Source organism: Coregonus lavaretus, assembly GCF_964263955.1.
Source record: "Coregonus lavaretus genome assembly, contig: HAP1_SCAFFOLD_1305, whole genome shotgun sequence".
In the NCBI taxonomy this organism is placed as follows: domain Eukaryota; kingdom Metazoa; phylum Chordata; class Actinopteri; order Salmoniformes; family Salmonidae; genus Coregonus; species Coregonus lavaretus.
Genome location: NW_028167165.1, coordinates 62,797 through 76,926, shown reverse-complemented (window position 1 = coordinate 76,926; position 14,130 = coordinate 62,797). Strand labels below are relative to the sequence as shown.

Here is a 14,130-nt window from a genome sequence, read left to right as displayed (position 1 = left end):
AGTAGGGTGTGTGTGTGTGTGTGTGTGTGTGTGTGTGTGTGTGTGTGTGTGTGTGTGTGTGTGTGTGTGTGTGTGTGTGTGTGTCTTTCTCTGTGTGTGTTTGTGTGTGTATCTCTGCCGTGTGTGTGTGTGTGCTTACTGATGACTCTGGCGTGGGAGAAGGGTGTTTTCTCCATGGACAGGTAGCAGGAGGTGACACACTCCATGAGAGGGGCCAGCAGCAGCAGAGGTAGGATGCTGATGACGTTCATGGCACCGATGGGCAGCAGGAAGCTGTTCAGGTGCAGGTTAGAGGTCATGGTCTGAATGTCGTAACCTGATGGAATCTGTGGGAGAGGTCAGGGTAACAACAGATTCTAGGACAACTTTATGGAGCATAAATAAACATTATAGCTTTGCCAGTTTTACCCCCAACATCTGAAAAATAATGTAATTGGACTTTCCACTGAAAACAAACAATGACCTGAAAATGTTCTAAAAATCAATGAATGAATGGAACTATTTATTTGTCTCTACAGTTTGAAGGAAGTTTCTAACTAGCATTAGCGCTATGAAGTCTATAGTAACTGCTAGCATGCCATAGACTTCCAGTCATTGCGCTAACGCTAGTTGGCATTGGCTCCCAAAACTACTACAAACTTCCTTCATACTGGATGCAGAGACATTAAAATGGTGTCCATGAGTTCTTCTGACTCTGGGGAAATAGATAAAGGGCTTCACTGCCTAAATCCTGAAGTAAATCTTTAAATTGAGTTTTTAAGTGATTGCAATTATTAATTTTTACATGTACATTTACATTTTAATCATTTAGCAGACGCTCTTATCCAGAGCGACTTTCAATTAATGCAAAATGTGAACCACTATTTTATAAAATGGTACAAAATAGTATTTTGTATTTTGAAAATAAAAATACATTGGAGTGTAGTTCAGCCCAGTGTGATTAAAATGACAAAATACTCAGAAGTAGTTAAAATACATATTTCACATAGATGTAACATAAATACTAACCATCTCTGCCTGCTACCCAACACTCTGTCACATATCCTTATCAAATAAACCACACCCCCTCTACATACAGAGTACACTGTCAAGTAGGAAGCCACTTCCTGTCCTCTGGTGTAGTGTTCCATGAAACACAAAGTAATCTTTGACACTGCCATTGATTAACCTACGGGAGAGAGCACCAAAATGGCAGAGAATCAGGACCTGTTCCATTGTTCCATCTGTCTGGATCCACTGAAGGATCCGGTGACTACTGCCTGTGGACACAGCTACTGTATGGGCTGTATTAAAGAAAGCTGGGATCAGGATCGTCTGAAAGGTGTCTACAGCTGTCCCCAGTGCAGACAGACCTTTACCCCAAGGCCTGTTCTGAAGAGAAACATCGTGCTGGCTGAGTTGGTGGAGAAACTGAAGAAGACAGGACTCCAGGCTGCTCCCCCTCCTGCTCTGTGCTATGCTGGACCTGGAGATGTGGCGTGTGATTTCTGCACTGGGACAAGAAAGCAGAAAGCCCTCATGTCCTGTCTGGCGTGTCTGGCCTCTTACTGTGAGACTCACCTCCAACCTCACTATGAATCTCCTGCTTTCAAGAAGCACAAGCTGGTCAAAGCCACCGCACAACTACAGGAGAAGATCTGCTCTCATCATGACAAACTGCTGGAGGTTTACTGTCGTACCGATCAGCAGTGTATCTGTTATCTGTGTACAGTGGATGAACATAAAGGCCATGATACAGTGTCAGCTGCAGCAGAGAGGACTGAGAAACAGGTAAGACCAGAACTACTTGTTGGTGACTGTCTGATAAACAAATAATTAAAGATACAGTAGGAACTAAGGCTGTTTGAATATGAGATCATTCAAATGAAATCAATCCACGGCAGAACAAATATGAACACAAACCTTGAGTATATTGAGTTTGCTCCAAATGTTTCACCATTTTCTAAAGTCAAACACTATTATCATTCTGAATGCCCTATTATAAGTCCAAAGTTCAGCCTCAACACCTTGATACATGTACGCCTACCATAAAAACTATAATCATTCACATAGCAACATAATAAAATAATTTCACACAGACAGTTCCTCAACATTTTAATCCCTAACTTCTATGGGTACTATGTCACATTACCATACTATTGATCTAGTGGACAAATAAAGCTTGATAGCTCATTGAAGAGTGATTCTCCACAGAGGCAGCTGGCGATGAGTCAGCAGAAGGTCCAGCAGAGATTCCAGGAGAGAGAGAAGGAGCTGAAGGAGCTCCAACAGGCTGTGGAGTCTCTCAAGGTGAGTATTGTTGACCAGGGGAGACACACCATTTCACTTCTCTCCTCCAGTCAGAGAGAGGGAGAGAGACAGGCCTCTATCTAATCCCACTGACCCCACTGTTGGAAACAGGACCCCTTTCAGAGAACACACAGCTTAATGTAACTGACGGGATATGAACCCGGGTCTACTGTGGGAGAAACCAACATCTTGGGGGTTCGATCCCCGGGACCACACATACGTAAAAATGTGTGCACACATGACTGTAAGTCGCTTTGGATAAAAGCGTCTGCTAAATGGCATATTATATATTATTATGTTACACCAAGAGGAGAATCCCTACTGGGCCGACACTGATTTTAAAGTCACAAGTGGGGCTACCTCATCACATAACCATGAGTAACCATGAGTGACTCATGTCCGCTATACATTAACAGGGAGCTCTCTCTCTCGATTCAATTAAATGGGCTTTATTGACATGGGAAACATATGTTACATTACCAAAGCAGGTTAAATAGATAATAAACGAAAGTGGAATCAATGATCAGAAATGAACAGTAAACATTACACTCACAGACGTTTCAAAGGAATAGAGACATTTCAAATGTTATAATTCAAGTGAAAACAGAGTGAGTCAGACCGAGTTCTGGAGGTGAAATGGAAATGAATGAGGGAGAGTTAAGTGAGGTAGAAGGTGTGGTGAAGAGCTCGGAACCAGAGCCTGGCATCAATGGACATGATAAAGAAGAATCTGGTGCAGTAGGAGTTACATCGTAGGACAAAGTGGATCCATACCTTTTGGCAGATCCATTTGTGGTTTCAGGGTGGGTGGGAAAGGAGTTGGGTGCAGTTGAATCAGTGAAGGTAACCTGTAGTGGACTTGTGATATTTGTTTGTGTTTCTTCTGACCAGAGGGAGTGGGCGCTCCGTGTCACGCAACTTGGGTCAAGATCTGCTTCTTGCTTTTCTCTTAGGAACAGGGCACCATTGAAAGGAGTGATTTCTGGGGTAGCGTTAAGTGTGGAGGTGGAGCAATTCAAGTTTAAGCTTCCTGGTGTTTGTGATTCCCGCCGTTTGGTGCAACACAGACCCGGTGGTGAGCGTGGTGAAACAGAGGAGTCACTGTCAGTCCTTTTGAGTTTTGAGTCTTTACCCAACAAAGTCATTTTAGGATATATCAGTTATCATGTTAGAACTTTTTGCCGAATCCACTGTGCTGATTCAGGTGCAACGTTTATGGTCATGTTGCAGCAGTTTGTAGGAGGGAGATCCAAGATGTGGGAAGTGTGCAGGAGGGCATGGGATAGAGGATTGTGTAGTTTCGGTGGATAAAGTTGTGTGTGTCAACTGTTGGGATGCCCATGTTGCTGGGGATCTGAAGTGTCCGGTGCGAGAGACGCAGGTTGAAGTGGCTAGAGTCAGAGTAGTGCAGAAGGTGTCGTATGCTGAGACAGTGAAGAAAGTAGAGGAGGATGGGTCAAGGGTGAGAGATCCTGAGAGGATCCCTGTGAGTAGTAGATCTGTGCCAGCACAGAGGGATAGGCCAACGAGTGATATATGCTTTAGTAAAGTTAGCTTCTTAGAGTTCATAGCAATGGTTATCAACTATACCGCAGAAATGGAATGTCAATCACAGAAAATAGATATTGTGGTGGCAGCTGCAGAGAAGTATTTGGGCATACAAGATTAGACTTCAGAAGAGTTACAGGGTGTGTTGAGTGGTGGTGTCCCATCCTCCCAGGCCGTTGGCATGGTGCAGGAGCAGATAGGGTCAAAGTAGTGGAATGGGGTACTGGGTATTTAATGAGTGTAGGGTTAGTTGGAAGGGTGTTTTTTGTATTATTATAATTTCCCCTTTTCCCATTTTGTATCACAAAGTATAATGGATTTATATTATAGTCCAGTTGGGGGCGGTAATGCAATATATTGGATGCCAACCGCCGTTAAACTCCAAAGAAGAAGAACCGTTGTATTATGGCAATGTACAGTGTTGTAACGATGTCTCTGTCTCTCTCATTCATTAACTTTCGCGGTAGTTGGTTGTGTGGGTCTCTGGTTATGAATAGGGTGCTGACAGACAATTGTTGATGGATATTTATAGAGCTCTGATCAGGACGACAATTGATTACTGGTGTACAGTTTATGGAACAGAGGTAAAGACTTGGCTTCAGAACCTGGACAGAATCCAGTAAATAGCTTTAAGGATATGTACTGGTGCATTTAAATCAACATCTGTATGTGCCTTACTGGTGGAGGCAGGAGAAATGCCTTTGGATATACAGCGTAAAAAATGGTCATTATCTTATTGGGTTGAAAGGCTGTGAGGTTGAGCATCCCACTGCTACTGTTCTAGATGACTGTTGGGAATATACTAGTAGACAAGGCAGTGGTTTTGGTTGGACAGTTGGAAAGCTTGCTGATGAGAGTGGTTTGAGGGAGTTGGAGGTTGGCCCTTCTGTGGTGATAGGGGATGTTCCTCCATGGTTACTCCCAGACCCTGTTGTTGATCTAACCTTGGTAGAGAAAAGGAAAGATTGGTCAGAAGTCAGTGATATAGTGAAACGGGTTGACAATTACATTGGTAGAAGTTTTTATGCTTTTTTACCGCTTTTCACAGCTGGATCCAAGGACCAGGATAGTAGGCTCACAGGAGCAGGCGTTTACGTTCCTGAATTTGATGTGCAGATATGTAGAAGACTAACAGATGAACTGTCAGTATACTCAGTTGAACTGTTGGTGATAATAGTTGCCCTCCAGTGGGTGGAGGACGTACAACCTGTTAGAATTATAGTATGGTCAGATTCTCTGTCTGTATTGAATAGTTTATCATCTGGTAAATCTAATAGGAGTGACCTACTATTGGAGGTATTAATGTTATTATGGAGAATTGAGAGAATGGGTCCCAGCACATTCGGGTGTGGAAGGGAATGAAATTGTAGACCAGTTAGCTAAAAGAGCTTTGAAACTAGATATAATTTATATTAATGTTCCACTGGGTAGAGATGAGGCCAAATGTAAGATCAGAGACATTTTGATAGATGTGTGGCAGAAGAGATGGTACTCTGAGCACAAGGGCCGGTATTTATATAAATAGTTTACAGTTTTACAGAAAGGTCGATGGACCAAGATTCAAAGGTCAGATTAGGAAGGAAGAGGTGGTGTTTACTAGATTGCGCTTAGGACATTGTACATTGAACTCGTCATTACATCTGGTTGGCAAGCATGTGAATGGTTTGTGTCTGGGGGGTACGGTCGATGAAACGGTGGAGCATGTGTTGTTATATTGTTGTAAGTATGTTGAAGAGAGGGAAAGATTGAAGTGTAGGGTCATTGAGGTTGGACGGGGTTGGGGGGGTTTGGAAGGGATTTTGGGGATGGGGGAGGGTCTATTAGAAGTTAGTAGGGCTCTTCTTTATTTTCTCAGAAGTACTGAGTTAGGTAGGAGGATTTAGAAATGTTGGAAACCGTGATTGACCACACACTCCAGCACAGTAGGTGGCGGCATGCACCTTTAACGTTGGTTTGTGGACCGCCATTATATCATAGAAGAAGAAGTTGGTTGTGTGAGAGATTGTGGTTCGTGAGGAGGGCTACTATTCTTTTTTCTTTTGTTTCTTGCGTATTTAATGAATTTATTTTCTCATGGTGGAGGGTTTGTTTATTGGTTTCCACTGTTTATCGTTTAGAGTTGAGGGGGGAGTAGGGGTAGTTTGTTAGGGCGGCGTGATGGCCTCAACCGAGTGGAGAAGAAACGCTGTCGCTTCGGGTGCGTTCCGGAGAAAGGTGTGGAGGAAGTTTTGCTCATGGTCGGCGAACAGGTTGGAGCGGAACATCTGGACTCTGCATCCAGAATGAACAAGGCGGTGGTTGTGTTAATGAAAAAGGTTTGTCTTGTTGTGAGGGGTGTGTTGGTGCAGATGTCGCCTCTTTCGATAAGAGTTGTGGTGGCTAATCTGCCTCCGTTTTGTTGCTTACGAACAGACCGCAAGTAGTTGGTTAGTTTTGGTAAATTTGCAAGTGGTTTTCGTGTGCTCTCGGCTGGGTGCCAAGCGGAATCCGTTAAACATGTCTGTTTTCATACACAAGTGTTTGTTTCTTAACAAACTTCAAGGTTACACAGGGGAGGGGTGGAACACAGGGTTTGCTAGCACAGATAGTTTTCGGTGTTTCTAGTGTGGGGATCATCAGTTATAGGCTACAAGCAGCAATATGATTGATAGGTAGGACAGGTATTGAACCCCGGCCAAATAATCCCTACTCAGATGCGCTAACCTCAACCCTAGTAAACATGCATTATAAAAACCTTCTACATAGAATTCTCATATTGGGAGTAAATAGCCTCTGAATAGAAAAGAAAAAACACTGCATCTTCCAGCCCACCAATAAATTACATAATGAAACCGTCGCGGTTAGCATATTTACCTCAACATGCCCCTCGCTTGCGTGAGAAGGCAGAGTGCTCGATGCTGGTTGATGAATTTGACAATTAATGTACTAGGAAAATACGTTTTTGTCGACCAGAGGTGACTGAATTAATGTTCAGGCGTATTGATAATCATTATAGTAATGAAGAATAAATTTCAAAACATGACCATAAAAACAGGTAATAATAAACATGAATCATCATTATATTACTTCACAGTAATGTGTTTTCAGTCCTTCCTCTTGCGTTAGCAGTGTGGAAAGGGACAGAAAAAAGGGCTGGCAGGAGTTTTCCTGTGTGGTGGAGTGGTGGTGTATCCAGGGAGAGAACTAAACTAATCTTCTGAAATGTCATTCATGGTCTTATGCTGCCATCTATTGGAATTATTAAGCAACTGCAGTAGTACTGAATAAAGTGTTTTTCCTTACTAATCCGTACTAAAGTAGTGATTACTCAGAATTGCAAAATAAATGGCGGGGGTACCAGGAGGGAGGAGAATACATTTTTTACATTTTAGTCATTTAGCAGATGCTCTTATCCAGAGCGACTTACATTTAGTGAGTGCATACATTTTCATACTGTCCCCCCATGGGAAACGAACCCACAACCCTGGCGTTGCAAGCGCCATGCTCTACCAACTGAGCTACACGGTAGTAGTGCATGGCCAAGTGGTGGTGCACAGGCCGTGGAGAAAGCGGTGGTGGGGAGGGTTGCAGCTGGGCTACATGAGCTGAGGCAGGTTTCTGTAGTAACAGAGACTCCGGTGGGCGAAGGCTTGGTGGGCTCATCCCAGGAAATATTGCCTGTCATTGGGGAAGAGGCTCTGATCAGGGGGGAAGTGCAGGGGGGCAGAGACTGGGGAGGAGGAGGACGGTACCGTGCCAATGGAGGAGGAGGAAGAGGGGGGAGGTGAGTCTGCGGGAGCGGAGGACAAGTCGGTTTCGTTTTCAGACGGCTCATTGGATCCAGAGCTGACAGCCAGTCAGGCTGAGGGCCCAGTATATACGGTGAGAGAACTTTCTAGGTTCCTGATGGAGACTAAAGGGGAAAAAGAAGGTTCTGCTGGAGTCTTATTTGATTGATCCTGGAAGGTTTGTAAGGTCAGTACAACACGTGATGAAGAATGAGGGGTTTAGTGTCCTCTCACCCAGGAAGCGGTATGGGCTGAGAAAATGGGTCATGGGTTCTTAAGGGCATGTCTTCAGAATCTGCTTAAATGGATGGTTTTTTCTGGCATGGCGGCTTTATGGGCTTCTCTACTGGTTTCTGATTGTGGTGATTTCCCTCCCACCTCTTATGGAGATTTCACGGTTAGACTTCCTTAACATGAACGGCGGCAGAGACAGGGGGAATATGTAAACCAAAAACATTTAAATGCCATGGCAGAAATCTTAGTGCAGGGGTAGCAAAAGAGGTGTGTAAGGGTAGGTTGTTAGTTTTTAGAGCCCAAATAATGACCTTGTCTTTGCTTTCATAAATGTGTCTGCACCTGGTCCTCTGTAGCTCAGCTGGTAGAGCACGGCGCTTGTAACGCCAGGGTAGTGGGTTCAATCCCCGGGACCACCCATACACAAAAAAGATATATATATATATATATATATATATATATGCACTCATGACTGTAAGTGGCTTTGGATAAAAGCGTCTGCAAAATGGCACATTATATTATATTATAGTACAGGGCTCAGTTCTCTGATTCACCAGAGGGGTTGGAAAAACAGAGTGGGGAAACCAAGAAAATCCCTTGTTTTACGTTTGTCTGATGGGCGGGTAACTTCTGTTGTGGGGAGATGAGGGAGCCTGATGGGTGGGTAACTTCTGTTGTGGGGAGATGAGGGAGCCTGATGGGTGGGTGACTTCTGTTGTGGGGAGATGAGGGAACCTGATGGGTGGGTAACTTCTGTTGTGAGGGAGATGAGGATGTGGAGTTGTACTCGTATTTATAGAGGGCAGAACTCTGTGGTCCTCTGTAGCTCAATTGGTAGAGCATGGCGCTTGTAATGCTAGGGTAGTGGGTTCGATCCCCGGGACCACCCATCTGTAAAAACGTATGCACATGACTGTAAGTCGCTTTGGATAAAAGTGTCTGCTAAATGGCATATTATTATTATTATTATTATCCTGGGTGTTCTCAGGTTCTGCTCACAGACCTTTCCAAACTCTCTCTGTCACAGATAAATCAAATAGACCTTTCCCTGGCCTTTCACAAACTCTCAGCTGCTGTTTCTCAGACGGTCTGCCTGTGGATTTTTATAAAAAGTTCTGGGGAATTATTGGACAGGACGTGTGTTGCGTGAGTGCGTCGGGGTGGGGGAGCTGTCGCTAAGCTGTAGACGGGAGGCTTTGACTCTCCTGCCCAAAAAAGTAGATTTGAGCGACTTAAAGAACTGGAGGCCTGTGGCATTGCTCTGTTTGGACTATAAGGTCTTTACCAAGGTCCTTGCTAACAGACTGAAGTCCCACCTGGACTCTATTGTACACAAGGACCAAACGTACTGTGTACCAGGACGCTCAAACACAGACAATCTGTTCATAATCAGGAGAAAGCCTTTGATAGGGTGGACCATGAATATCTGTTCAATGTGTTGTTTTGGTTGTGGGGAGAATTTTGTGGCCTGTGTTCAAATGCTGTACGCTGGGGCTTCATGTATGGTCAAGGTGTGGGGAGGGCTCAGTAGGCCAGTCTGGGTAGGGAGGGGCATTCACCAGGGATGCCCTCTGTCAGGGCAGCTATACTCTCTTGTTATTGAGCCCTTTCTGGGCCTGCTACGCAGGAGGCTACAGGGAGTGTGGGAGCCAGGCATAGGGTTGGGGACAGGCATAGCAGTGTCAGCATACGCTGATGACGTCTGTGTTGGTTAGGGATGAGCAGAACCTACAGGCCCTGGAGAATAGTTTGAGGGTGTACGAGGGGGCGTCTTCTGCTTAGGGAAACTGGGGCAAGAGTGAGGCTCTGTTATGTTGGGCATGGAGGGACAGGGCACCTCCGCAGCTTCCAGGGGGGTTGCAGTGGGGCTGTGAGTGGCTCAAGATGCTTGGGGTGTATCTGGGCTCGGAGGGTTGGGATAGGAAGAACTGGGAAGGAGTGTCACAAGCGGTGGTGTTGAGGCTGACGAAGTGGAGGTGGCTCATCTCCCAAGTGGCATACAGAGGGGCGGTGCTGATCATCAACAACTTGGTGGCATCCTCTCTATGGCTTAAATTGGCCATTCTCAACGCCCCCGGTGGTCTGCTTGTGGACCTGCAGCGCAAGTTAGTGAATTTTTTCTGGTCAGGGTGGCAGCGTTCTGACTCAGCAGCACAGAGGAAACTGTACCGTACGGAGGTGGGCTGGAGGGAACCAGCATGTGCTCTGTTGAGGAGGGCTGGTGGTTTGGGGCTGGATCAGCAGCTCTTCATCATGCGGCCGGAGAGACTCAATACAGCAGGGGTCTCTGATTTCTATGCTGCAGTACTGAGGGCTGGAGCAGCCTGAGGAGGGGCCACCACCGTTTCCACCACTGCAAGTGACAGCAGAGACTGGGGACTGGCAGGAGAGTCCGGAGGACTTACTGACTTTTAACACTCTGAGCTTAGTGGGAGTGAAGGGGCATCAGTGGCAGGGGGTTGTGGGGGCTGAGAGCATGGCAGGGTATAGGTGGAGGGTGCTCTATAAGCTCCCAGTGCTGGAAAGGTCAGGGGTCGTCCAGTGGAGGGTATTACATGGAGCCCTGGACACCAATAGCTGGTTGGCTCGGGTTGACCTGGGAGTTGGGGAGGGGTGTCCGTTTTCTGCAATGACAGACTGTTCATCATGTTTTTTCTGTGTTGCCAGGGTAATGCCATTACTGTTAACGCCTTAGGGTTGAGTTTGAGTTGTACAAAATGATCAACAGTGTGGAGATGTTTCAGGAGGTATGGGGGCTCAGGGGGGCTGTCTGTACGGCTGGAGAGGAGGGGTTGGATGGACGGTTGGAATGTGGTGCTGGTTGGTGTATTGTACTGTGGTGTTGGGTACTGGATAATGTGATTGTGTGGAGGTTGTGGTGGCACGCAATGTGCCTTTAGGGGTGGGGGTGTTAGTGTAATGAGGATGGCTCATTAAAGTAAGACAAGTCTCTCTCTCTCTCTCTCTCTCTCTCTCTATCTCTCTCTCTCTTAACAGCGCTCTGCACAGGCAGCAGTGGAGGACAGTGATAAGATCTTTACCGAGCTGATCCGCTCCATTGAGAGAAGGCGCTCTGAGGTGAAGGAGCTGATCAGAGCCCAAGAGAAGGCTCAAGTGAGTCAAGCTGAAGGACTCCTGGAGCAACTGGAGCAGGAGATAGCTGAGCTGAGGAAGAGAAGCACTGAGCTGGAGCAGCTCTCACACACAGAGGATCACATCCATTTCCTCCAGGTAACTCAACTGCCTTGATACATGTGATATGAAATTAAAACTCTCAATCATTTGGTTCTGTTCTCTCTCTCTCTCTCTCCCCCCAGAGTTATCAGTCTCTCTCCGGTACCAGTGTATCTTCAGACTTACCCAGCATCGTTGTCCGTCCTCTTCAGTACTTTGGAGATGTGAGTAAGACTGTGTCTGAACTGAGAGAGAAACTAGAAGACGTCCTTAAAGGAGAATGGACCAAGATCTCCACTACAGGTGTGTTGAAAATAATAAGAACATCAACTTTAGACCATTGAAAGTTCCCTACTAGTCATATACATGTGGAATATGGTATGATGATAACATTCCCTCTCTCTGTGAATGTGTTTGTGTGTCTGTAGTGAATATAGTGGATGTTGTATTGCCTCCAGAGCCCAAGACCAGAGAACAGTTCTTACAATGTGAGTCTCTTTATTCTGAAGTAACTAACAGTCTCTTTTTACTGACACTCCTAACAATCCCTCTAGAAATATATAGCAATAGTAGATCTAATCAAAGACTGGGTATCTATCTGACTCCTCATATTTCTCTGATTTGATCTCTGCTGTGCTCTAATCAAAGACAGGGTAGATACATTATCTGACTTCACTTATTGTTCTAACTCCCCTCATTGGTCTCTGCTCTTCTCCCATATTCCTGTCAGCTCACACTGGACCCAAACACAGCACACACACTCCTCTCTCTGTCTGAAGGGAACAGAAAGGTGACCAATACAGGCCAAGAACAACCATATCCTGATCATCCAGACAGATTCACCAACTGGTGCCAGGTTCTGTGTAGACAGGGTCTGTCTGGACGCTGTTACTGGGAGGTGGAGTGGAGTGGGGAGTGGGTTGTTACAGCAGTCTCATATAAAGACATCAGCAGAACAGAGACAAATGGTGGATTTGGAGCGAATGACATGTCCTGGAGTTTACAGTGTTGTAGTGGTGGTTATTGGTTCATTCACAATAATGTTGTGACTGAAGTATCAGGCCCTCAGTCCTCCAGAGTAGGAGTGTACCTGGATCACAAGGCAGGTAATCTGTCCTTCTTCAGTGTCTCTGATACAATGACCCTCCTCCACAGAGTCCAGACCACATTCACTCAGCCCCTCTATCCTGGGTTTAATCTCTTTGGTACTGCTGAGCTGGTTAAACTGTAGTAGGGTCCACATAGATACTAGTCATGCTGGTGTAGTCTATAGCTGAGCTGGTTAAACTGTAGTAGGGTCCACATAGATACTAGTCATGCTGGTGTAGTCTATAGCTGAGCTGGTTAAACTGTAGTAGGGTCCACATAGATACTAGTCATGCTGGTGTAGTCTATAGCTGAGCTGGTTAAACTGTAGTAGGGTCCACATAGATACTAGTCATGCTGGTGTAGTCTATAGCTGAGCTGGTTAAACTGTAGTAGGGTCCACATAGATACTAGTCATGCTGGTGTAGTCTATAGCTGAGCTGGTTAAACTGTAGTAGGGTCCACATAGATACTAGTCATGCTGGTGTAGTCTATAGCTGAGCTGGTTAAACTGTAGTAGGGTCCACATAGATACTAGTCATGCTGGTGGTGATGGTCCCCAGATGTGATGATTCATTCTGCTCTGTTTTTATGTACAATGATTTGACTGATTTGATCTTCAGAAGATGTTATGAATTACAATTCAATGCATTCATATTATTTTAAGTGAAATGTTTTAATCTTATATATTCACATTAATCATGATGTATGCTGTTAATGTATGTTGGTTGTCATTCAGAACCATTGAAATGTTTTCTCAATTGGTTCTCTGTCTCAATGTAATTTTCCTCAGGATCATGGAACAGGTAGTGTTACTTACTTGCTAATTGAACTATATGGGCCGGTTTCCCGGACACAGATGAAGCCTAGTCCTAGACTAAAAAGCATGTTCAATGGAGATGTCCGGGAAACCGGCCCTAAGTTTGGTATAATTTATTCTCCCATACTGCTCAGTCAAGCAACATTAAACCTGTCCAGCAGGTGGTGCTATTAACCAAACAATAAAAACAGCAGATATCTTGACTTGTCACTCAGTATATCAGTAATGTTCAGAATTGTACTTTAATATCATTGGAGATTGATGGTCTTTTTAATCCACTACCCAGAGTCAGGAACAGATGAAGTTAGGTCTGCTACTGTTCAGTTATTAAATATGATTCATGGTGATGGGAAATAAAAAATCCATCTAGTAGTAGTTTTCCTTTGCTATTTATTCCAAGGTGTGTCTTTAACTTGTAAATGGATTGTGTTGAAGCTGGCATGTGGTGTGGATGATAAAATAGAGTGAATAGAGGAGAGAAGAGAGGAGGAGAGGAGAACATAATATAGAAGACAGATAAGATAGAGAGAGAATTCATACCCAGGGGAGTTACTGACTCTGGCCCAAATGACACCCTGTTCCCTACGTAGTGCACTAGGCTACTTCTGATCAGATCTAAAGTAGTGCACTACATAGGGAATAGGGTGGAGATTGGAGATTTGCTCACTGTCATTAGAATGAAGATTTCCATACAGGAGTTACTGTCTCTGTCTCAAATCTCTCCCTGTTCCCTACGTAGTGCACTAGGCTTCTTTTGACCTGATCTAAAGTAGTCTTCTAGATTTTACATGTTTTCTCCCGTCGTTAGAAAATGACAATATGGTAATGACTTTAGTGGTTTCCTCCCCCTTTGTGTTTTTATTGCTTGTGTGTTATGTGTGTTGTTGTGTTAGGTTTTCCCCTGTGTTCCTAATTGAAAATCCATTAACAATGAATCACAAACAAATTATATTCCAGTTGTGTTTAGACAACTTCATGGCTGACATCCCCCAGAACTTTACCTGATGTTTTCTCTCTCTCTCAAACCATACACATTTACGTCATTTAGCAGACGCTCTTATCCAGAGCAACTTACCGTTAGTGCATATATATATATATATATATACATGACTGTAAGTCGCTTTGGATAAAAGCGTCCGCTAAATGGCATATTATTATTATATATTTTTTTCATACTGGCCCCCATGGGAATCGAAATCACAACCCTGGCAT

At 44.7% G+C, this 14,130-nt stretch overlaps 1 protein-coding gene across 1 annotated transcript; it reads left to right on the top strand.

Annotated features, from left to right (window-relative positions):
* Positions 1–1,188: 1,188 nt before the first annotated feature.
* LOC311113816 (tripartite motif-containing protein 16-like) lies at positions 1,189–12,386 on the top strand (the record flags this gene model as incomplete). Its single annotated transcript, XM_084189115.1, has 6 exons — positions 1,189–1,770; positions 2,194–2,289; positions 10,836–11,069; positions 11,156–11,315; positions 11,441–11,500; positions 11,732–12,386. The coding sequence occupies 6 exons, from the start codon at positions 1,189–1,191 to the stop codon at positions 12,241–12,243; spliced, it is 1,644 nt and encodes a 547-aa protein (XP_084045241.1). The 3' UTR covers positions 12,244–12,386.
* Positions 12,387–14,130: the final 1,744 nt, after the last annotated feature.